Genomic DNA, 24,952 nt, shown 5'->3' with positions numbered 1-24,952 from the left:
CACAAGCCTTATTGAGCTTACTGTGGGACTTAGCCAATTTGTGTAATAATATCCTATAATATTTATTTATTATTCTTAATTTGTATTGACCATACATTGTACAAAAACAACAAAATTGTCTCTGGTCTTCCGGCGCTAAATTAAGCAGCCCAACTAGAGATCACTTCCCTACATATCACCGTATCTATATTTTTCTAAAGTAGTTTTTTTTCTGTAGGTCTCTATTTGAAGTCGCAAGCGCAGCACGCGCCAGCGGTCTGGACACAGGCGTGGGTACCGGTGGGGACGAACCCTTGGAGGCTGGTGGCGCTTGGAATGACGATGAAGATGTTCTTCAAGAAAACAAGGTAAATACGATACGAATAGTCCAAAGTATTGACCTTTGCGAAGTTAGTGGTGGGGGAAATACAAGCGAAGCCAACACAAGACGTGGTGGAAATATGAACTTTCGTGGAACGAAATCTTCATACTATTAAGCTGCCAATAATCAAATAAGCAATATGTCCCACACCCACTAGGGCGGCGCCACAGTCAAGCACGGTGCGAATATACGAAGCATCCACTGTAGAATCTCTCGCTTATTTTTTTCTATCAGTCTGGATTTAACACTAATTAATAATAGTGTTGCCGGTGAGTAAACCCTGACCAGTAATATATGTTCACGCGCCATATTACAGAATTTCATTGGAACTACATTTTTCATACTAAAGTGAACTGTCACCCTATACATGAGAATAACAGCGCCCTCTTGACAAGGATCATATATTTCTGGTCGGGCTTTAAGGTTGCCAGAGCTCAACCAGGTGTGTTAGGGTCGGCAACGCGCATGTAACACCTCTGGAGTTGCAGGCGTCCATATACCGCTTTCCATCAGGCGGACCGTATGTTTGTTTGCCATCGACATAATATAAAGTAAATTTCCTCCCTTGCAATATAATTTATTCAATTAATTATGTATTAAGCAGAAACGACTGCAAACGACTCCACAATGCTTATAAACAAAAGAAAAGTGAAAAAATGCGACTGGGAGGCTCCTAGTGACATCTACCGCAAAAGCATTACGCTTCCTAAAAGGCTACCGCAGTTCCAGTAATATTAACCTTTTAAACGCCACGCCTATCGTACGCGGCGCGTAATCGTGAACCTTGTCGGTACGCATGAAGGTTGATATTGGGCTGTAGCCGCGCGCGTCATATGACGTCTTTGGCGGTCAAAAGGTTAACATGTCGCTAGGCACCTCCCTAAGGCGCATATGAAGAATATGGTGGAAATATTCGCTGTATTCGGGTAAGTCTCGGAAGCTCACTTGCCAGGGCGATGGGCTGGTAATACAGAGTCGCGAGTTCGAGTCTCGCCCGAGAGTGACTTTTTCCACTTTTCTTTTATTTCTAAATAATGTACTCGTGCCAATGTTATGTATTATTGTAGGAGTCTGGTGACGGCGATGAAGAACCGATGGAAGACGCTTGCGACGACGGCGGCTGGGATGTGGGTGACGAGGACCTGGACCTGCCTGAAGAGTTAGCTCCTGTGTCCGGTAAAAACCCTCGTTTTATATCAGTATCATAAATAGGTTTTACTGGGCATCTAGTGATTATTGAACCGTCAAAAATGTTTTTACAGTATATATGGTGGTACTTTCCCGCCGAGAATACTCACTTTCCGTGCATATGTTGAAACTTTGAAGAGCCATATGTACTGTAAAACGTTGTACGATACATGTGCGAATTTCCTATTTTCTACACTTGTATCGTAAATAACTATTATAATGTAACACATACTTTTTTACTGACGGTACTTCTTTTCATTGTTATGACTAATCGAGTGCTTCTCGAGACCTTTCTAATGAGCTTAAAGTCGATGTGGTTATTTTTCCATAGAGGAGTTCCGTTTGCTACTGTAAAAGGGTTACGGTCTAGCTGAGGTGGGGAATGTAAACGCTCCAGGTAGATTCTGATAATATTGATGTATTTTTTCTTCAAACAACACAATACAACTATCGAGTAACTCAGATGCTTGCTACTTTCAGAATGAAATATCCTGCAGATCTTTATTCCTTCAGCAGGGCGATAGTTCTGAATTCAAATAATCGTTGCCAGTTATCTATCAAGAGACTGTGAAGGTTTCCAACCTTCACACTACCTTCAGACTGCATCATCAGATCAGCTCCATGTCACCATAATATTGCATTGGAATTTTGGAAGTACTCCAAATTTCAACTGAATCAGATACCAAGAGGCCTTTGTACTTTGAGACTATCTTCTATCCACTGTTCTTTTGTTTCCTTCGAAACTTCATTTCTTGTCTTTCGTTCGAAACGTTAATTACTGATCTTATAACCGTGGTCAGACATCTGAATTAATGTTTTTTTGTTTAGCGAACATCGATGGCGGCGACGACACACCAGCCTATTTCGTGGCCCCAACCCGTGGCTCTAGCGTAGCGCTGTCCGCTAAACTCAAGACCGCACACGACCACGTCGCTACTGGACAGTTCGAAATCGCTTTCAGGTAATATTGTCCGCTGGTGTCAAGGTGACTACATAGAAAATTGATAATTACAGCACGAACCCTTTTGGTGTTGTGGGTCTCCATGGGCGACGATAATTCCTAACCATCAGGCAATTCGTCTGCGCGTTACGTTACTTTCGATTCGATAAAAAACCCGCCCCAATTGTCGGATAAGAATGTAAACCTGCTAAATCCATTTATGAAATTTATTTATTTTTAACTTTAATGTATATAAAAATAGGTGGAAATTTCTCTGTTTTCAAAAATGAATTTGGCAGGTTTACACTCTTAACCGAAGCAATTACTAATTCCATGCAGACGAAGTCGCGGGCAAAAGCTAGTAAAGTAATATTTCCGTATCCACAGGCTTCTAAACGAGCAAGTGGGCGTGGTGAACTTCGAGCCGTACCTAGAAACGTTCCTAGCCATGTACAGCAGCGCGCGACTAACATTCGGAGCTCTCCCGTCCACGCCGCCGCTCGTCGCCAACTTGCACAGAAACTGGCAGGAGGCTAGTGGGAAAGATTTACTGCCTATAGTCAGTAAGTATACACCATAAAGCTTTGCTAGTATAATTGGTGCCGTGACCAGGATTAATTAATTTTATTTTATTCTAGGGACTGTCCTTTTGCTAATTTACTCATTTCAATAGGGGATGTTACGTAAAACTGCGCAGGGGGCGCGACTAGTTGTTATATTTACTTTTAGTAGTATTTAGTGCTAGTTACCACTAGCACACTAGCGTTTTGTGGTAGGCCTCTGTAAAGAAACCGCTTTGATGCATCAATGTCACAGTGAAATTTCTCAAAAAACTGTTTTAAGGCATAGTATGCATAAGTTACTCTATGGTTTACAATAGAGCATAGTATGTCTAAGTTACTCTATGGTTTACAATATGTGCTAGTGGTGCTCTATGGCGGCAGAACTTTGCTGTAAAAACACACTTTTACATTTGACACTTTTACACTTTTTTTGGAAAATACACTTTTTACATACATTTCCCTGGAAAATTCTTAAAATGATATGGTATTTAGTTTTACCAATTATACATTTTTGTGGAAGTTATAAAGCCACGAGCCACAACACAAAAAAATTGATCCATCCAAATTTACTTATAATTGGTAGGGCATTCAATATTTCGTTGCATTTTTACATTTTTCAATTCTTCTACAGCTGCAAAACTCAACGACCTTGTCACTGAACTGCAACAATGCTACCAACTGACGACGGCCGGCAAGTTCACCGAGGCCACAGACAAGTTACAACGCGTCGTGCAACGTGTGCCGCTGTTACACGTAGAGGGAAAAGCTGAGCTGGCTGAGGCGCAACAACTACTGGCTATTTGTAGAGAATATCTGTTGGGGCTGCAAATGGAGACGGCTAGAAAAGGTAAGATGTATTTTATGGTGGTCCATGAGGGGGAAAAGTCTACGAGGGTTTCTTGTGAGCGTCATTTGAGAGCCTGTTTCTAATAGTTACAAACTATCGAGGGCTTTAGATAGAGACGGTCGGGAACAGTAATGCTATACAGATACACTATATAATGGCACTGTGTAAACTCAACGACCTGGTCACCCAAATGCAATAATGCTACCGGGTGGATCAACTACGTATTTCTTGTTTTTTTTTTGGATACTATTAGCACAGTTCATTAGAGAAACTGTTGTACCACGTTCTACTTACATGCTTCTGTCGATGGACCATTACGGAAAGGGTTTTGGCGTATTCACTAAATATTTTTCTGTTATTATTGTTCCAGTCGGTTAATTACATTAAGTAAATTACGCCAAGTTGATAAATGATTGCACATACATAATTTAAATTATTGTAATTAAGATTTTACTTAACTTTCTTTTATATTATGAAATGATTTAGATACTAAAATGTTTAATTTTGTACAGATTATATGGCATGTAAGTACTGAAAAATAATTTTGGATGGTTTTACCTGATACCTTGAAACGATATTAGCAATTAAACACTATTAGTAATAGAGTAATAATCAGTTACGGATTTCGTTTTGTTTATGTTTTGTTTGCTCATTTTCTTCCTTTTTGTGATTAATCATCTAAGTTTAGTGTTATATTTTGACCCTCATTTTATTTCCTTGTAATTAAACATTATGATATTTACCAACCACGACAGTTAAATCCTTGAATTTCGAGTTTTAAAAATACTTCCTTGTGTGTTTTCTTTGACAAATGCATACCTACACCTTTATTGTATACCTTATTCTAATTCTAATTATTTTCACAGCAATGCCCAAAAACACGCTCGAAGAGCAGAAGCGAACCTGCGAAATGGCTGCCTACTTCACGCACTGCAAACTCCAGCCTGTTCACCAGATCCTGACCTTGAGAACTGCCCTGAACATGTTCTTTAAACTGAAGAACTATAGGACAGCTGCGTCCTTCGCCAGGAGACTGCTGGAACTTGGACCTAGGCCCGAAGTCGCTCAACAGGTAAAATATCTGCTAAAAACAAGATAAAACTACTGCACAGTCAGTTCATCAGATCCTCTCGCTCAACAGGTAGTTAGAACTTTCTGGTTAGTGCCTAAAACTCTGGTGGTAAATGGTGGTCCGGAGGGTTAAGGTCCATTTATCGTCATACGTCTATCCGTGCTAGTGATTAAAATAATATGAAAAATAAAATAAATGTAGCAGCAATCGACCCTTTACATCAATTGCATGCTTTAGATTTTTTTAGGAGCATTTAATGACTTAAGGTCACAATACCAGTTGTTTTATGAAACTGCGAATCCTTTAGAACGCTAAGAACATCTAAAGTCGTCGTTAGTCGTTACTAGTCGTGCCCACAGCGCCATGGACAACTATAGGTGTTATGGCGGACGCTGTCAAGGTCACCTTCACACTTTCGAGTGAGGTTTACATTAGCTCGCTTGCGCTCAGGACCTTCACGTTAGTAATGTTTGTGTTTATAACACAAAGCGTTGAAAAGGTTAATAAAAATGCAATTAAACGAACTTTTTTTATTACTAAATTCTTTGAAACTCGTACATCAAAATATTAAAAAGGGTCACTGACGTTTTTCAAGTCTATAATTGCTCGATAAGTTTCAAGGAGCTTTATCTAGAACCGTTCGCTTTTTCTGACAGAGAATAAACAACTCGTCTCCTATTTTACAGGCAAGAAAAATCCTCCAAGCCTGCGAAAAGACCCCAACCGACGAACACCAACTACTATACGATGAGCACAACCCCTTCACCATCTGTGGCATCAGCTACAAGCCGATATACCGCGGCAAGCCGGAGGAAAAATGCTCCCTCTGCGCCGCTTCCTACCTCCCCGAGCACAAAGGAAAACTCTGCCCCGTCTGCGGCGTTGCCGAAATTGGAAAGGATGTCCTTGGACTTAGGATCTGTCCTTTACAATTTACTAGATAATGTGTATTCCGTTTTGCATATGTATATTATTGTAAGAATATAGAATAAAAGTATTATTATAAAGAAGTGTTTTTATTAAAGTAATATAACAGTTTTGTGAAGTTTATTTTAACTTAGTGTAAAACAACGTTTTCTTATACCTAATTCTAAAACATTAATGCTTGAGTGATCGGCACTGGCGCAATAGTTGCTACCATTTTTTTAGGGTTCCGTACACAAAGCGTAAAACGGGGCCCTATTATTAAGACTCCACTGTCCGTCCGCCTGTCTGTCTGTCTGTCTGTCCGTCTATCACCAAGCTATATCTAATAAACCGTGATAGACAGTTTAAATTTTCACAGATGATATAATTCTGTTGCCGCTATAAAAACAAATCCTAAAAAGTACGGAACCCTCGGTTGGCGAGTCAGGCTCGCACTTATCCGGTTATTTTAATACATAGAAAGAAATAAAGGTGACAATCAGATTTTCAACTATTGGACTTCGGCTGTCAAACACTTGTACGTTTATGTATGATTTTCCTAACTTAGTGACTTATTTTACATAAGGGCATTCCTAATTAACTCTAACTTCAAGAACTTAAATTAGTCGTGAGTTGTATCGCCAAATCATTTTTTTATTTTTTATGGCGTAGCTCGTCATACCTGCATTCTTCCAAAGAATTATTTTATAGCTAGCTTGTTTTGGATAGAACAAGGTCAAATCAATACAAATAGAAAATGTTCCTATAATTCTACTCGTTTCTAGACGTTAACTGGTTTGGGCTCTTCTTCCTTGTTAGATCTGAAAAATAATAAGCATTGGCAAAATGTTATATATATGTTGTATGTCACTTTTGTGTATATTACAGAAAGTAGAGGAGCTTACTATATTTTTGATAAACTAATGTGTTAAATTTCCTAATTTAAAAAAGTTGCGCCATCTAATAGATCAAAGGCCAAAGGTTTAGGTAGTGCCCGGTAAGGTGGCGCCACTTTTTGATATTTAACCTTTTGAACGTCAGACGACAAAGGAACATGCCGTGCCCCGGACGCTGGCTATCACGATTATTTAAGCGAAATTGAACTTTACAGAGTCCCGCGTTAGTCGCTATTGCATTGGCGAAACTGTCGGCTGTAGCCGTCGTTGGCGTCCTTGGCAAGTCATTCAGATGTCGGCCATAGCCGACGGTGGCGGTCAAAGGGTTAACAAATTGAACATATATCAGTGAAAGAATAAAGATCAATAATAGAAACGGGGAAGAAAATATTTATTCCGCCTTACTTGTTAAGCATCGCCTGTATTTCATCGAAGGTCTTGCCCTTGGTCTCTGGCAGAAAGGCCGCGGAGAATATGAACCCGAACCCGCAGCACACGGCCAGGATCCAGAACGCCGTGTAGATGCCGTACGATGCTTCTACTTCGCGGAAGAACCTGGTAGATCATAGAAAATATTACAGTACTTATAGTGCAACTTTACCACACTAGTGCTAAAATCAGCATATGCCAGTTGTGTTTCGTTCGCTCCGGAGCGATAACGATTGGCATGTCGGCTACGCGGTTAGTCCTTTCTTGATTATTTTAAAAGAAAATAAAACGGCATATTGATTATTAAATTTTTAGAGAGTTTCACGAAGAGTGATCATGATAAGCATCATTCTTTACGTTATCGGTTCTTTTAACAATCCTTCTTCAAACTGGCCTGCCGAAAGGAATTTGGAGGAGAATCAAAGACCTAGTCCAAGACACGACACTGCTGTCGCGATAGCGCTCGGGTCAATTCGTTTGGGGGCTTCCCTGATTTTCAAATCGGTTCAGTAAAACTTGCATACCTGGTCCACACAAATCCAGCGAGCCAGCACATGAAGGAAGCTATGCCGCTGGCAAGGCACTTGGTTCGCACCGGGAACATCTCCGCTACAAGGATCCAGGGCACTGGACCAACACCTGAGGGTCGAAGGTTAGCAATAAAGTCACCCATTCAGTACACAAGCAGCATCAGAAGTAGGTGAGCGGACAAGATGTTCGAAGTGAAATAAAGACCGCGTGTAGATAATTTTCGTATCCTTGCCCTTTTTTCGTTCTACTGTTGACTAAATAGTAAATACGACCCCCTTCTGAAGAAAGAATAAAGGTAAATACCTACTTAAAAAAAAGAGAAGAGAAAATAAGTCGTGAAGTGAACCTCTAATTTTGTGCCCCGTATCTCCAGAGTGGCTGAATACGATTAAGTGCAGTCTAATTCTTTATATAAATTCCTTAATCCAGTTTTCCCCAAAGGTAGACCTTAGTCTTATTAAAGTTTACGAAATTTGGTATGGTACATGAACGCAGTGAATACGTACAATACAATAGATAGACAACAAGAACTTACCCGGCGTGAATAGAATCATGTAGAACACGAGGCAGACGAGTGCAAGTCCAGTACTGCGTACACGCCGATCAGGAACTGATGGGACAACAGACAAGTAGACAATAACTCACCCAGCGTGAATAGAATCATGTAGAACACGAGGCAGACGAGCGGCGCCGCGGCGAATGAGCTAACGTCTACCTTGAAGTGTAAGTCTAGGACTGCGTACACTCCGATCAGGAACTGATGGAAAAATATATGATTAAAAGAAAGAAATAAGGTAAGGTACGACCACGGGCTACGGCCAGACTGTCGCTGTCTTATCGCGGGCCAAATGTAAAGGCTCGTTAAGGTAGTTTGAAAACTCCTGCTATAAAGTTCATTATGTTTACCACTTAACATTACAGTTCGAGCAAGAAAACTGTGGGTGTCGGGCCCGAGGAAACGGGGAGGGGTGCGCTGAGGTTAGATAATTGTCATTGGATTGGACGGTATGAAAAATTAAAAAAGTGGTTGGGTAATTTGTTTAAAGAGCTTGTAATTCTAATAGCTACTATGCGCCTGGATTATCATGAAGAGCAATTTACTTGTAGTTCATGGTCTCTCTCTTTTAGCAGGAGTTCATATAAAATGTAGCTAGAAAGACCATTGTATCGTATAACACTGGTTGTACGACTTATTACTTGTCTAGAAACCGGCTCGATCGGTCGTCTATATTTATAATATCCGTTGGAATGAATCTATAATAAAATAAGCAGGAACTACGTTTCAACCATCGGCCGGTTTTCCTCGTTTGATAAGTTTTGTTACTTTAGCCTTGCAGGTAATTTGTTTACAAATGAGTGCTTAATAATGCGTGGTAATTCGATGTTGGGTAAGTGATATCTACAATTATTTCTTTTAACACTTGTTAATAATATTCTAGGAAGTAATTTTATTTATAACAGACAGTTTTATGTTTATAAAGCTGGGTTTGAGTGGAGATGCGCGGTAAGACACGTTGGTAGTTGTAGGTGCTTTGAATCGTGTTTAGTTTAAATAACATTTAAGCAAGTGAGACCAATGAGATACTTTTGCATCTCTTCTGCAATCTTTTGTAATCTTCTGATAAATTATAATGGTCTACCATAAAATAAATATCGACATCATGGTGATAGAAACATCCCTACCTGCGCGTTCACATGTACCTACACAATTTCTGAAAATGTTAGATATCGGTGCTCAGAGGAAGAAAAAGTAAGACGGTTGAATTTTCTCAGCTGAAACCACCGACACATTTGGATGGTCGGCTCTTTACTTATGACTTTCATTAACATTGCAGAAATGGCTTCCAAAACGTGGATCATCCTACTAGCAACGATAGCAGTCAAAGCAGACCCAACATGCGTCACCCATCGCGGTACCGACGTGGTCTGTTCTAGTGACAACTCGGACTACGTTCTTAAACGGGGCCTGGTCTCAGAAAACAGCAAAACTACTGGTATTACCCTTCGGAACTGCAGGATCACAGACGTCGAAATTGAGTCCTTCCATCAACTACCCGCTTTGGAATATCTCGATCTAAGCGTGAACAAGATATCCCGATTGGAACTTGGCGTTCTGGACGGATTCAAGAAGACGCTTTTCTTAAATCTCTCGTATAACAGATTAACAGAGTTCCCTTTGGGCTTGTTCGATCAAAAACCTAATTTGGAAGTGCTTGATTTAAAAAGGAATAGATTGGAAAACCTTGAGCTTGGCATTTTTGATCCTTTACTTAAGCTGAGACATCTAGATTTATCAAGCAACAAAATTAAAGGAAGGAGCTTAAGTCCATACATTTTCGACCAATCACCGCAGATCAAATACATGGATTTTTCAAGGAATGAGATGAGTGGTACTCCAAAGAATATGCTAGCGGCTTTTGAAGCTATCGATTTTCTCAATTTAGATCGATGCTCTTTAAAAGAAGTTCCTAATTTCGCTACAAGATCAAATTTACGAACAATGAAGCATCTCTTACTATCAACGAACGAGATAAGTAAACTGGAGAATCCTAGAATCTTCACGCATTTAGAAAACTTGGAGAAATTAAATCTAGTTGCAAATTATATAACGGAAGTGCACGAAGACGTTTTCAAACCATTGAAGAAAGTACAACAGATATTTTTAAGTCACAACAAGCTGAAAAACATTCCAGAGACTCTATTCCAAAATATGCGTCATTTGAACAACATTAATTTATCAAATAATTTTATAGAATATGTTCCAGTTAACGCATTCCGTGGTACAAAGTTGAAGAGACTGAACTTATCTAATAATCGCTTCACCTACTTGCAAGACAATTTTAACCTAGAATTGAGGAACTCTGGAGTTAAATTATCGCATTTATTCTTTCAGAATAACCCGTGGCAATGTGCGTGTCTTAACGATATTTTGGTAGAAGTTAAGAACTACGGAATATCGTACAATGCTGATAAATATGATGGGCGACGGCCTGTTTGCGTCACGAACGAATTTACTTGTAAAAGGCAAGCGAATTTTAATGAATTTTATAGTGAACTATATGATAACGTTATTTAATAAATATAAGGGCTAATCGAATGACTCCATTTTGGTAGTTTTCATAAGACTTATTTCATATTTAGAGAATGAGTTCCTTGCCATCCAGCGTGATCGATATATATCGCGTTCTCACTAAATTCGTTCCAGACTTCGTTCATAGATGGCGCTACGGTATATTAAGATTCGATATTCCAATGTTTTTACAATGTTATATTTCAGCAGAAATCCTTAAATGCCTCATTCCACATGGCTAATTAATGGCTTTGTGAACTTAAAATCGAAATTGCGGTGACGCAGAACGGAAGTTTGTGGATCACTTCTGTGGGGATAAGTTGGTTGCAATCTTATTGTCTATCGTGTCTTGCGTTACACTCTTACATACTCGTTAGAAAGTGACGGCGACCTGGCAAGACGATAAAAGCGCGAATCGCGATAAGAAGGCCTACCGCGTAAATCGAAAATCCAAATTCCGTTATCATTTAATTTCATTTATTATTTATTTGCGTGAATTATGGTATGTAGTTAACAGGTATGACATAGGTTGAATGGGTCACATAATTCAGCTGTATAACGGCGTGCAAATTTTACAGCTATAAACACAACAAAACATTATCAAGCTTATAAATCATACAATTAAACTATCCATCAACAATTGCACACATTCGCATTTGGAATGATCGCATAATAGAAAGACAATTATAAAGACAAATATAATAATTATTGAAGCAATTTTAAGTTTAAACAATAAAATCTGCCTCTCTATTACTCTTGCATATTCGAGCGATGAGGCAGATAACAAAATTATAATTTCGATTTTCGGGTTAGGCCCTCAGGACCGGGATGGATGGTGTAGGTATTCGAAGGGCCATGTTCAGTTTCAGTACCTAGTCAAGGGCGGATCCAGCATTATGGTCAGGAAGGGGGAGGGTCGACGGTCACAATCACGATCAAATTCTAGTTATCTCTTGTGTGTGAGTTTCAATTATCCCCCCTGGATCTGCTTATGTCAGTAGTAGGAATAACTTACTAAGAAAATGGTAAGTCCGAGCGAAGTGGTCCACATCAGAAACTTCCTTCCGAGCCTGTCCACTACCAGTGGAGTGACGCAGCTTGTTATGACCTGTGAAAATAATTTAATCGATATAGGATGATTATGATACTGACACCTGTAATGATAATTAGGTACCTAGTTAAAAAAATCGACATTCGAAGTTTTATAATATCTTATCGCTAAAGTTACACATAAAGACAGGTATTTTTTTAGGAAAACTTGAGTTTAAGCAGATATAACAAAACACGTGCTCATTATTTTTTGCTGCTTTCAAACATATACTCAAACTAGCCATTAACTAGCAAGTTGCTTGAGCATCACTTTCTATAGGAGTTAGAAGATTTAGTAACTTTTTAGTACTTTGAAGGCCATTTTCTCCTAGCAGGTTGAGTTTGGGCAGCTAAAAAAAAATACGTGTCCGTTATTTTAGACTACTCTATAACATATATCAAAATGAATCAAATCGGAATCGGACAGTTGGGTACCCTTCCTTGTGAGTATTGGGTTATTGGGTATCTTCATATTAAACACAACTTGTCTAGACCCGAACTCCCCCATTCTAGGCCAATCATTTAGGTAACTGTCAATGGTTCCACATACTTGAACGACGCCCATGAGTGTGATCCCGTTTTTTCAGAAGTTTGATGGATTAAATCCTATCTGGATATATTTTTAACACAAGTTGTTCAGGTGAGGATATAAAGTTATTTTGTCAAACCTGGACACAGCCCATGAGAATGGTCCCGTTGGCGGCCGACATCTTGGTCCCGACTTTCTTCAGCAGCTCCTCCATGTAGAACAGCAAAACGTCGATCCCGGACAGCTGCAGCAACATGGCTAGGAATACGCAGATACCTGGAAGTCACAATATCTATGTACGGAACTGTAACCATATGCACAAACAAAATGCAAAGAACACAAATGAAAAGTCTGGAAAAAAAAATTGCCCCCTGTGATAAGCAAGGGGGTACAAGAGCACACAGAAATATTGTCTGTATTCATAGATATCGGCTGGGTATGGTGATGATCTATCTCTATGATATTCTACGATATGATAGTCGTACTTAGTGGTTACTTAGCTTAGTCAGAGGCGAGGTTCCGTGCAGGCAATCTGCCGAATCCTACACCAGAACAGGTGAGAACGGCAAAATGCATCGCCAAAATGATTTTCCCGTATTAAGATTTTTATCATTGTGTGCATGGTGGTTTGTATCTATGGGCCGTAGTTACATTATTTAGCCGATTAGATATTTTAAACGCGTAAAAGTTTTTCAGTACGAACAAGTTAATGAGCAGTGTGGTTACACGTTTCAAAGATAGGCGGCAGCGGCAGTGGCAATAATAAGCCTGAATACCCAATTTTGGAGAATGTAATGCCCATTATATTTCATCTACACATTATATATTGTCACTCTACATTTAACAAGAAAATAAATGAGAGCCCATCTTACTTTACTTTGCCACTGGAACATCCCAGCAAACAGCTAAAATACACCTAAAGTATGTCTACAAAACAACCTACCAACGTTCTTTGTTACTTAATGCAATACTAACCTAATGCCTTAACGTTGCCCCTGGTAGCCCATAAGTCCTTGATCCTGGGTTCTTCCTTGAACTCCCGAGCCACCATGGCTTGCAGTCCATCCAACTCTGCTTGTACTGCATCCTTTGATGTTCCTCGTAAGCTTTGGAGCACCTTTGAGGCTTCTTCTGTGTGGCCTGAAAGAAGGAGTATTATTTAGCCAGCAACAGGAATATAAAAGAGAGAGAAAATAACTTAGGCATGTAGGTAATAGTGTATGTACTCCTAATTAGTTCAAAAAGGGCGATCTTAACTTTAGGAGGATTGACTATGAATCACACAAACAAACAGTCTCAAATAAAGCCAATAAATAAAAAAATATCCCAAACCATTTCATTTCATTTCAATAGCGTGATGTAGAAATTGCCGCTCCCGGTACATCTCGCGTGATATTTGGTAAAAATGTTTATATTAAAGTAAATGTTTATACTGAAGTACGGACGCGAACAAATAGTACTACCGTATAGAAAATAAACTTCCTACAAAACCAAAGTTTGACAGCGTTACAGGAACGAATCATGCTGTTCCTTTCCAAGTAAATTCTAGTCATCTGATATGTGGTTGTGCACGCAAAGGGACGTCAAGTTGTGCCAGCCCTAATAATTGCGCCTAGCAATGCTGGGGGCCTACCGCGAAAACCGAGATTCGCAAATTGCGGGGATTTTGCTCTTTTACTCTCACTAAGACGTAGAGTGACAGAGAAAAATGCCCGCAGTTGACGAACTTCGATTTTCGCGGTGTAACCGCCCTGAGCCGGACGGAGCCGAAAATGCCCGAAAGGATCAGTCTCGCCTAGGGGGCAGCTCGGCAACTAGGGCTTTAGGCATGAAAATAAAACGCTGCGCCGTTTAGAAAGCTATCAGTGAGGTTATTAGAAATTCAAGTATGGTGTCATCTATTTATAAAAACTGCCTGCGTGAAAGAACTGTTATTTTAGGATAATAATGGATTATACCCGGAAAGGTGGGCCAAAATGGTTGCTCAGCGGGACCTACGCAACACCATAGATGGTGCAGGCCGACCGAAAAGGAGATGGCGGGACGACTTGGGCTCATTTTATTTGTATTGATGGGAGAGTACAAACAACAAATTCGATTGGAGGAAACGAGAGACAGCCCAGCAGTGGGACATTTAGATGCGAAAAAAATAATATAAAACGTGTTGAGATGAGAACGCAAAACTTCATGACCACGGTATTTTCCAAGGTCAAACAGCCTATGCGTCGGCATGCGCAGTAATCGTCAGTCATTCACAAATCAATTCATCGTCACGCTCCACCAGTTTACCTTAAATTAAGGCACGATTAACTACATAATTGCCAGATTGAAATAGCTCTTATGGAGTTGGGATAAGGTACAGTTTAAGTGTTGTGATAAGATGTTTACATCATTTGATGAATGACTTGTAAATTAAGAATGAATTGGCTCATGGCAGATTGGTTTCAGTATATCATGGATTTGTTCATTGCTTATCTTATTCAAATACTGAGACATTTTGTATAATGATTTCGATTATTGTGACTACTGACTACTACATTGTAATAAAGAAAATAAATACGCCGCAAGTTATCTGGTGTTGGTCAAGACTCAAGTCCTTTGAGTCCTCTGCTTTAAGACCCTACTCAGTTTTTCACTCTAGCCATTAAGTTGAAACTTGAGTCCTTATCGAGACCTAAAGACTTGAGCCCTTTAAAGAGAACTTTCAAATAACATACTTAAAAGATCCACTCTAAAGTTCTCTAAGCGTGTATAGTTATAAAAGCAAGAACTGCATTTTTTCGTGTAAGGTCAATGCGGAGAACACTGGTATAACAACAACATACAATTTGCTGCAGGGAAGACCGTCATTAGGAAAAACGCTCGTATTTATGTACGTACGTAGCTCAAACACACACAGAAAGGAAGAACTTGAGTCCTGCTCTGCGGACATTCTATAAGTGGAGTACGTGTAGAAACGCAAGAGTTAAAGCTGACGAAAGAGCTTAAAGACGTTGACCGTCTAGACCGGTCTATACACATTAACTTTAAGTACCTACCGTAAGCAACTGAATCTTACCTTTCCACACCAGATAAAACGGCGTCTCAGGTATGAACCAGGTAAAAGGCACATAAAACAGAGACAAGATCCCCCCAGCAGCGGTGAGGCCCCAGTAGGATGTGAACGGACCAATGGCGTACGCTAAGAGGAAGCCAACGTTGATGAAGAGGAGGAAAAGCGCACTGAGGGCGCCGCGATTTGCGTCCTGAAAACAAATATGTACCTATAAGAGTCATATCATATAAGGTACGGTCGAGGAAATTAATTCTTTAGCAGTTTACGGTTCAGTTTACATTGGACATCTCTTAGCATAAATATATACAACCAAATTTACTTGACCCGCAAATTGTTAAAGAATAAATTTTCTCGACCGCACATACTGGGTGATTTTGGGGTCATGATCCTGAATGTGAAAAATGTATTAAAATATGGTCATAGTAAACGATTTTCCCTATGGCACCATGCTATGATGGATCGATGTAGACAATACGTATAGATCCAGGGGTATATTTTATTTTCGATTTCCATATCGATCTATTAGAAATCTTAAGGAAACTAACTACCTCATAATTGGACTTTATTGCAGCTGGTCTTAAATACGAAGGAGCGGTTTTGGACGCCATTCATACAGTGACGGCGTCGAAGGGTTCTAAGAGCGGTATAAATAACTATTTATAGGTCGAAGTATTTCACAGATGTCCCCAGCGTAGGTTTTACCTGTTAATCCTAGAATCTAGATGACTAGACCCTAAACCAAACCTTATAAGACATAACTATGTGTATAAGCTGATCTTAAGTGTGTGGGAGTAATTTTAGAGGCCATATAGATAGAATTGATAACATACCTCAGCAATCTCACCAATATAGAGCGGAATAGTGGCGAACATCATTCCCGTAGCGCAGCCCCACATAAGTCTTGCGACATACAACGTTGGTAACGTTGTAGCTACACCAGCTAATAACCAACCAAGTAGCAGCGGTAGGTTAGTGGCGATGATGATCCAGCGGCGACCGACGTGCTTTGACAGGGGCACCGTGATGAGGGGACCTGGGGAAGAGTAAAGGAAATTACAGTTATATCCAGAAATAAAGTTGAATTCGCACATCAGTCCACATTTTTAACTCGAGGTCGTAGTTTCAAACACTGCTTTGTCCGAATTCCTTGGAACTCTTCGGTGAAGGAAAGTATTGTGAGGAAATTGGACTACGGACTAGTTTCCCCTTTTGGTTGGAAGGTGAAATAGCAGTTGCTTTTATAGAAAAACTTCTGCGCCAATTCTTGACATTTGGAAGCAAAGCGAACCTCGGACTCTTTCAGAAGGCATCTGGGAAGACGGTAATAAGAGTCAGACGCTTCGTTTTGGAGCCTTGAGGACTGCCTACTCACTGGAGTACTTATATATCGGGGCATTGAGGGCTAGCAGGGATTCGTTTTAAAACTTGTTAGGTGCAGTTGTAATCTTATTTTGACATGATCGTTTAGGTATATAATTGGTGCATGCGAAATGAAGTGAAAGTCAATCACCAAGACGATCATCAAAGTCGTATCAAATCAGTTCAAATCTGCAACAAGTTAAGTTAGAATCGACCGATTTCTCAGGTCTCGAGTTCTACCTGTAGTAGTTTAGGACTCACCGAACAGACCGCCCAGCACCAGGAGTGAACCGATCCAGGACTCTTCCTGGTGAGAAGGTGCTTCTGTCAAGGGACTGTCTGGTCCGCTGAGGAGAGGCATCACGGGGGACGTCCAGCCCATGGACATCCCCGTGCATAGGCTGCCGTAGCTTGCTGTTGGGAATTACATTTATATTAGTAAAAATTTTAGTCTAAGGTCTATGTACAGACTTTGCTTCGACTAAGTGTTTAAGGCGCACCTGCTGAATTTAATACGGAATACCTGTTCTTTACACAAAACCATAGACAATACTCAGTGACAATGGAGAGTCCGGTGCTTAATTTCAGCCCGCATGGTTACTAGTATCCGACGAAAACTAAAGGTTCGGCTTTGCGCTTGTTTCGACAGAAGCATGATATTTATACCAAAACCTACCGGAACTTCGGCCGGACACCAGCGAAAGATACGGCCGTTTTTTGGTTGAAACCGAAACTACCCCTACGCTTTAAATAATCCCACCAAGGATCATATGTTCGCAATAATTTGACGTTTGTGCACTTTCACATTCTGTCGTTAGTGCAGATTAGCTTGGTTTGGCTCTAGGAAGTGGGGTGACACTCGACCTTTCTAGCGCTCTCGGCTCAGAATTGCTCCGAGCAATTATTAGGGTTGGCACAACTTGACGTCCCTTTGCGAGCACAAGCACAGATTAGATAACTACTTGAATTTTGAAAACCCTAAATAGCCGGAAGGGATAGTGCCATACATTAGAAAAGGATAACATGATTCGTCCCTGAATCGCTGTTAAACTTCGATTTTGTAGGAAGTGCCATTTCTGTACTGTACGGTAGTGCTATTGTTTATTGTGTGCTCTAGGTGACATTATGGGATATGTAGTTATAAGAAAGAAGATCTTCATTTGTGGGAGTAGTGGTACTGGTTACGCTTATCGTGCTTAAGATGATAAAGTGCTCATTCAGAAAAGCGCAGCATGTGCTGTTTCGTGTCCTGTGCTAATAGCGGGAACAGAATATTAGCGACCAACAAGCTAAATATTCCATTGACTATTTAGTCTTCAATTTTCAATCGCTTTGCAATTCTAGCCCATTTTTACAAGTCACAATGAGAATAAAATTAGATATAAGTAAGTAAATTGTGTTTATTTATAATATTAGAAGAATTAGAACAAATTAAATTATTTTCATAAAATATTTAACATACCGTACGTTGTTTGTCTTTATTTGTTTCTGTACTGACTGTCTGATAGAAAGATTTGGACTGGAATACACTAAGTTTTCATGCCAAGTGCTACGTCAAGTGTATGCATTCTTATTGCCAAGTTGGTGCAAAGTTAACGTGGTCAGAGTCCACTTGTCAACTCCATAGAAATGTAACCCACATATCCTTTTTGGGTTTCTGACAGTTGGAACCATTTATGAAATGTGGGTTTATAACCTCATTTCCACACATGTACACTGGAAAAGTATAATGATTTCACGCTTGTAATCAATGTTATAGCAATTAAGATCTGAAAACTAACAAGCTATTTTACAATAAACATAAATGTTGCTATAAAGTGCAAATAAATTATTCAAGCATGACTTAATTCAGATATGTTAATTGTTCTAGATTTGTATCAGCTGTACCTATACTTGTACACTCGAGATTAATGCAACACGTCTATGCAATATGTACGCATAGATTGGATAGTTAAATCAAAGTATATAAAAACTTGGAAAATCAAATTTAACTTGCTACATTTGATTAGAAACCGACGAGCAGATAAAACTAATAGAGGCTGATATTATTTTACGACCGGTCTAGGGCAGACCGGTAGGTTTTGTACCTACAAACCCTACCTATGAAGCCGATGGTCTCGGGTTTAAATCTTGGTAGGGGCATTAATTTCTGCGATGAGCACGGATATCTGTTCTTAAGTCATGGGCGTTTTTTATTTAAATATTTATTAATATTTATATTCTATATGTACCTAGTCTAGCCATAAATTTAGTTACAAAGCTAACTGGGGACTCCCTCTGGTCGCATAACAACTTTTGTCATATTTTTATTTGTCATAACACTTTATGCATAAAATTGTAAGTCATAAAAATCTTTAGTCAGAATTATTCCTGAACATAACTGGGTTTTTGTCATAAATGAGTTATGTCATAATTGTTATAGACATAAATTTAATTCGCATTTTGTTTATTGAATAAACAAACAAGTTACAGTCTAGAATTTAATAGTTTAATCAGCCACTATTGATGCTGACTGTACATGCAGGTTACTCTACTTTGTGTCTCAGACTTTATAGTTATAAGTTATAAATATTTATAAATAAACCAGTTGCAGCTGGTCTATTATTCTCACCACTTACCGAACACAATCGAAACAAGGACGAACAACTTAATACGTAAACGAAACTTTGATGTATAGGCATCAGAAATGTTAGTTTTTTTAATTTAAAAAAGGCAATGCTTCATAGCATATGTTTCTGTTTCTGTCTGCCTTTTAAGCAGTAAAAAATAAAAAAACAATTTAATACTGAATAAACTAATATTATAGTATTTTATACAATCGTGGTATAATAGAAATAAGGAGTTTTTCAGTCGAGTACCGTGTTTAGGCAACGAAGCTTGCTGAATACGAGATTGAAAGGCTTGGTTATAATGGTTATATCACTATTGTATACAATACTTTTTCTGAGTCATCTAAAATAATACTTTTTTTACTATAAAACCTAAATAATTAATGAAAGTTGATAAGTATCTCTGTAGACAAAAATGTAGTCCAAAAGACGTAAACGCGCGAAGCCCCCGGCCGCCAGTCCTTCGTTTAGTATTTTCTATGGGAGCGTGGTAATGGTGGCACGTGATTGATCCTAAAGTCCGAGTCCGAGTCTCGAATTATGGAATATTATAATCTGAGAGTAGAGTCAGATTATATTATTCCGTAATTTGTGAGTCAGACCAAGATAACTCTGCAGCGATTTTGCTAGCATAGACTGTGCAAGTGTTATTTTAAGCCGTGGAGTGTTACTTCTATGAAATTATGACTTTTAAAATAACTGTTGCACAGTCTGTGCTATAATAATTCGTTGCAGTGTTATCTTGGTCTTACTCTGTCAATGTTTAGGTCCCACGGGGGTCATATTTTTTTTTGTTATATTAAAACTACAGTAGAGCTTCGTTAACCCGGCCCTGGGTGATCCAATGATCACTGTAATCCGGAAGGACTCGGTGTTGGCGCACTGCCTTAATATGAAGTCGTTTGCCTTTGAGTGACGAAATTACCTATGGTTTTCCTCGCCCGAGATCGAATTCGAAATAGCGTACAAAAATGTGAAGCAGAAGAGTATATTATTTTCCTTAGTTTTGTTAAAGTAATATAATAGTAATATAAATATGTGTAGTACTTATGTAACTTTTATTGACCGAGAGCGTTAGCGAAGCGAAGGTTTCGTATGTCAGGATGTTCTCCTCTGCGGGTTGCAGTTCTTAATTAATTCTCGTGAAATTTTGTGAGCAGGTTCAGTAGTTACCTACATATAATTTTTCTGTCGTTTAGTTTTATGGGAAAATATTCAAAATGGCGGAAATTGGCATAAATAACTTAAAATCCCGTATGATTTACGGCACTTAAGACTAGAAGAGTCAAGTATAGAATAGAATAGAAAGACATATATTGTAAAAACCTTCTATATACAGCGCCACTTCAGTTACAGAAAAGAACTTACTAAACACTTAAAACTAAAAATAGATAGCACATCAGCAAAAGAAAAGGAGTAACTCGAAAAGAAATATTGGCGCTGCTATACTTACTCGTAGTGGCTGCAAAGGGACACCACTCAGCACATGCTTTAGTAATAAATACAACAGCGGTGCAGTGGAACCCCGGAGTATTTCTTATATTTACATTTTTAGGCTTGTCGCGAGGTCAACACCACAGAGCCACTAGTTTATGTGATTTATATAACATGCATAATCCGGAAGCATCTGTAAGTACTCGTAATCCGTCAACGACCGATTTTTATCTTAGCTGCGTACCGGTGATAAGCGAGGTCCTGCTATAGTGTTCCAGTAGTAATCCAAATTACAAAAGTCATATACGTTTAATTTACAGAACCACTATGAGGAATCTTAGATCTCTCTTTACTGGTTATGCTTACGATTAGTTAGCAATTATAAAATAACTATAATCACAACATTGTCGGAAATGCAGAACTAATTTACAAGATCGTGGCTCGATCGGTGGTGCTGATGCGTGATTGTATTGAACCGCTATTATAGCTCGTGGGTTTATTTAAATTAACACGAGCTATGTTTACACGGAAGTAACTGGTATGTAGTAACTGGTGGTAATGTATGTATATAATGGAAATAAGTTAAAATTTAAATCGAATGTATAGAGTCGAAAATATTGCGTTCGGGTTAGTTTGGGATTGGTATAGCAGGCAGTTTCAATTAGGTAGAACATATACTTTTTATTTCGTAGGCATTTTATCTATTAAAGTGGCAGATATATTTGATGCATTTTAATGTATTCAAGCCCGAACTGTAGAGATACAATTACATATATCTATTTGTAAGACTATGAGAGTAGCGGATAGATAAATTTGGTGCGTTATTCCATCCGCTATGCACACTATTGCACAATACTGTTTGAGTTAGTAAGATTAGTAGGAATATGTATTCGATTTATTTCCAATTAAGTGCATGTTCCCCGATAGATAAATGTCTCTTTGTAATCATTAAGAACCGGACCTTCCCACACCTATAATATTATACCTACCTATGGGAAATAAACATTTTATTTACAATAACAATATACATAATGGATATATACAGAGGATTAATATAACTAGCTTAACTCTAAAATAGGCCCTTGAGGCGTTGTACCAAGGATGCTGGCGGCATTTCCTAGTTGATATAATGTATTATTTTTTACCTACCTATTAATTTTGGGAAACTCCATAATACTCGATCAAGGAAATCGGTGAACGTATTATACTTTAAATTAATATAAAATTAAATGAAATAAACATTTATTTCAGAATTAAATTTCCATATTATATTAGTAACTTATTGTATCTCCTTGGATTTCACGGGCCTATAAATCCCGGTCTTTTGATAGGCTTGCGTGGGGATATAGATCCAACACGTAGAGGCCCATTGGAGAGCTTTAATGTCATGTAGAACGCCTGCTGGAACCCGTTCACAGGCCCAACAATAGACACCCATGAACCGGTCGCAGCAGGCTTTGGGACTATTGTAGTAAAAGTGAACAGTATAACGGTATATGGATTGAAGATTGGGAGGACAATGAGACTGGGTTATTGCAGAGGTCTGGACACCTGCCATAACAATGTTTTCACTAGTTATCGAGGCAGGCGGTGACTGAAAATGCCGTGAAGACGACCAGGAGCAACATCGGTGTGAGCGGCTCAGGGGTGTCGAGAGGTGTACGCCGCTTTCTACCCAGTGGCTGATAACAGCCTTAGTAACTTATTATTATTACCTAATATATTACTAAACCTATGTTAAAATCTTAAATGTTAAAAAAAGAATAGGTAAAGTCTATCGAGCCGACCGGCCTTGATCTCGGTGTGGACAATTTTAACAAAAACTCGATAAAAAATATTTAGGTATGCAAGTAGTCTTAATTACAAGCCAAGTTTTTATTTATTATAGTTTTTTGGACCTTCATCTAATCATCTATACTAGGGTCATTGTGCTTGTTTCCGTCCAACTCTAGTCCACTTCATCCACTTGGCGGAGGTACAGTAGGCCAGTAGCAACTAATACATTTTTTCAACTCGTCGACTGTAATGGTTGAATTAAGATTTCGCGTATACCAAACTATAATTGCGTACTATGTATGGGCTCCCAACCCAACTATAATATTCATTTCGATACGCTGTAGTCAACTATAAAAAATACCAATCACGTGCCACCGCTCTCCCATAGTAGGTAAATACTAAACGGTGGACTTCACGCGTTATTGTGTTTTTTGTACCACATTTTTGTCTTCTGAGATACTTACCAATTTTCATTAATTATTTCGATTTTATAGTAAAAAAAGTATTATTTCAGATGACTTGTAGAAAAAGTATTGTACGCAATAGTGATATAATAAAGCTGTTCAACCTCGTACCTTATTTAGGGAACTCAGCAAGCTCCGTTGTCTAAACACGGTACTCGACTGAAAAGCTCTCTATTATATTACGACTGTATGAATACTATTATTTTTAATTCGCTAGTGGCGAAATATTATTTACAGTACATATGGGGCTACTTTATAGCACTAGTGCGAGAAGTAGCATATTACGTTACTGTGTCGAACATTTAAAGGGCCATATGTACTGTAAAACGTTGTAGGATACATGTGCGAATAGGTAATTCGCAACTCGTGTCGATTTAAAACACTCCCTTCGGTCGTGTTTTAATTTATCGCCACTCGTTTCGAATTTCCTATTTTTCGCACTTGTGTCGTAATGTACTATTTTATGTAGATACATCTATTATTCAGACATTAATGGTTGCAATAGGTCCAAATTTGTGCTGTAGATAAGGTTTATAGTAAAATCCATCAAGTGGACAAAAACTAGAGCAAGATGCGTAGCTCCGTAGCGAACGAAACGCAACTGTTACTGTCGCACTAATATGGCATACTTGGAAGAGTGATAGAGAGACACCTTCGTTTTGCCGTCGTAGCGCAAGCGATTGTCACCTTGGCTAGGCACCCTGGACGGAAACTAGCGCAATGACCCTATGTGTATGTACTATATACTGTGTAGGTAGTATCTAGAATTCGCTAGCGATAGAACCCTTAATACATACATATAATAATATGGTATCTAACTTCAATATAGACATGCATACCTACTCATAGTTTTGTATTCTTAAAATGTTGTAAACGGGTACTCGTTGCTTTTAGACTGCACGGAGCATCCCAGCGGTTGCCTTGGCACAAGAGGGTTGTGGGCGATTATTTACTTAATTTTTAGTAATATAAAATTACTTACCTAACGATGCTGCTAAATATTGACGCCATTTTAATCTAAATTGCGCTTTGAACGTATCAAACATCACTTGCTATTCATAAAATTCACAATTAAAATAATTCACAACTCTAAATCACAATATTTATTAGTTTTCGACCGGCCTTTTTTAAATTATTAATGTAAATGTTTATTGGTTTTCGAACGGTTTTTTTTAAAATTGTTAACGTACTTAGACGCGTGCACTCTCTGCCATAGCTGTTAATTTGTGGTAGCACATTTGCTTTGTCTCTTGTCCTAGGATTGTTCCCTTCACATTTTTTTGTTTTGATTTGTTTGTTATAAAAACTTAATTGCTGTTTAAGCCTGTATTGCTTATAAGACATTCGAAGGTCATGGAGACGACCAAGGAAATGTTTTGATGTGATAGCTATACTCTGGCAAACCAGTTTGCTCAGTAGCAAAAACCGGTAAACTTGAAAAATGTAGACGTGAATGATCGAATTCCTATACAAGTGTTGATTTTCGCGCCTTTTTCTAGAGACAAAGTTGGGTTGCCAGAGTTTTTGTGCAGTAAAATAAATTTAATATAATTATACTCTAACAAGGCGACCTTTGTTAGTATAAAAAGGAAATTTAAAAAACGCAGGCGCAAAGAATTGAATGACGTCCCATAGAAAATTTGAAATTCGCGCCTTTTTCTATTTTCTAGTGACAAGTTGGGTGCGTTTTTGTTTAGTATATATTTCATCACATTCTGTTTTTTTGTTGTCAGGGAATAGGTACTGGAAGAAATAGTTGTATATATGAAAAAAAAACGGCCAAGTGCAAGTCGGACTCGCACAGGAAGGGTTCCGTACCATTATCTATAAAAAC

General features: G+C 38.8%; 3 protein-coding genes across 3 annotated transcripts in view; 2 read left to right on the top strand and 1 right to left on the bottom strand.

The window, feature by feature from the left end:
* LOC133529638 (coatomer subunit alpha) overlaps window positions 1–6,008 on the top strand; it is a 31,946-nt gene extending 25,938 nt beyond the window's left edge. Inside the window, exons 16-22 of the mRNA XM_061867397.1 lie at window positions 218–347; window positions 1,429–1,537; window positions 2,378–2,510; window positions 2,877–3,052; window positions 3,684–3,899; window positions 4,766–4,971; window positions 5,658–6,008. Of these exons, the coding sequence (XP_061723381.1) occupies window positions 218–347; window positions 1,429–1,537; window positions 2,378–2,510; window positions 2,877–3,052; window positions 3,684–3,899; window positions 4,766–4,971; window positions 5,658–5,915 (1,228 nt within the window). The 3' untranslated portion in view covers window positions 5,916–6,008. The remainder of the gene's footprint in view (window positions 1–217; window positions 348–1,428; window positions 1,538–2,377; window positions 2,511–2,876; window positions 3,053–3,683; window positions 3,900–4,765; window positions 4,972–5,657) is intronic.
* LOC133529650 (facilitated trehalose transporter Tret1-like) lies at window positions 5,969–24,470 on the bottom strand. Its single transcript, XM_061867417.1, has 11 exons — window positions 24,101–24,470; window positions 17,097–17,249; window positions 16,307–16,509; window positions 15,480–15,666; window positions 13,397–13,561; window positions 12,561–12,697; window positions 11,819–11,911; window positions 8,379–8,490; window positions 7,727–7,841; window positions 7,179–7,328; window positions 5,969–6,698 (listed from the first exon to the last, which is right to left on the bottom strand). Exons 1-11 carry the CDS (start codon window positions 24,162–24,164, stop codon window positions 6,659–6,661), a joined length of 1,419 nt encoding a protein of 472 aa, XP_061723401.1. The 5' UTR covers window positions 24,165–24,470; the 3' UTR covers window positions 5,969–6,658.
* Window positions 8,908–10,833, top strand: LOC133529653 (leucine-rich repeat-containing protein 70-like). Its single transcript, XM_061867423.1, has 2 exons — window positions 8,908–9,121; window positions 9,569–10,833. Exons 1-2 carry the CDS (start codon window positions 9,100–9,102, stop codon window positions 10,807–10,809), a joined length of 1,263 nt encoding a protein of 420 aa, XP_061723407.1. The 5' UTR covers window positions 8,908–9,099; the 3' UTR covers window positions 10,810–10,833.
* Window positions 24,471–24,952: the final 482 nt, after the last annotated feature.

The sequence above is a fragment of the Cydia pomonella genome, chromosome 21 (assembly GCF_033807575.1).
Source record: "Cydia pomonella isolate Wapato2018A chromosome 21, ilCydPomo1, whole genome shotgun sequence".
Lineage (NCBI taxonomy): Eukaryota > Metazoa > Arthropoda > Insecta > Lepidoptera > Tortricidae > Cydia > Cydia pomonella.
Note: the sequence above shows the minus strand (reverse complement) of the source record. Positions and strands in the feature narration are given on the sequence as shown.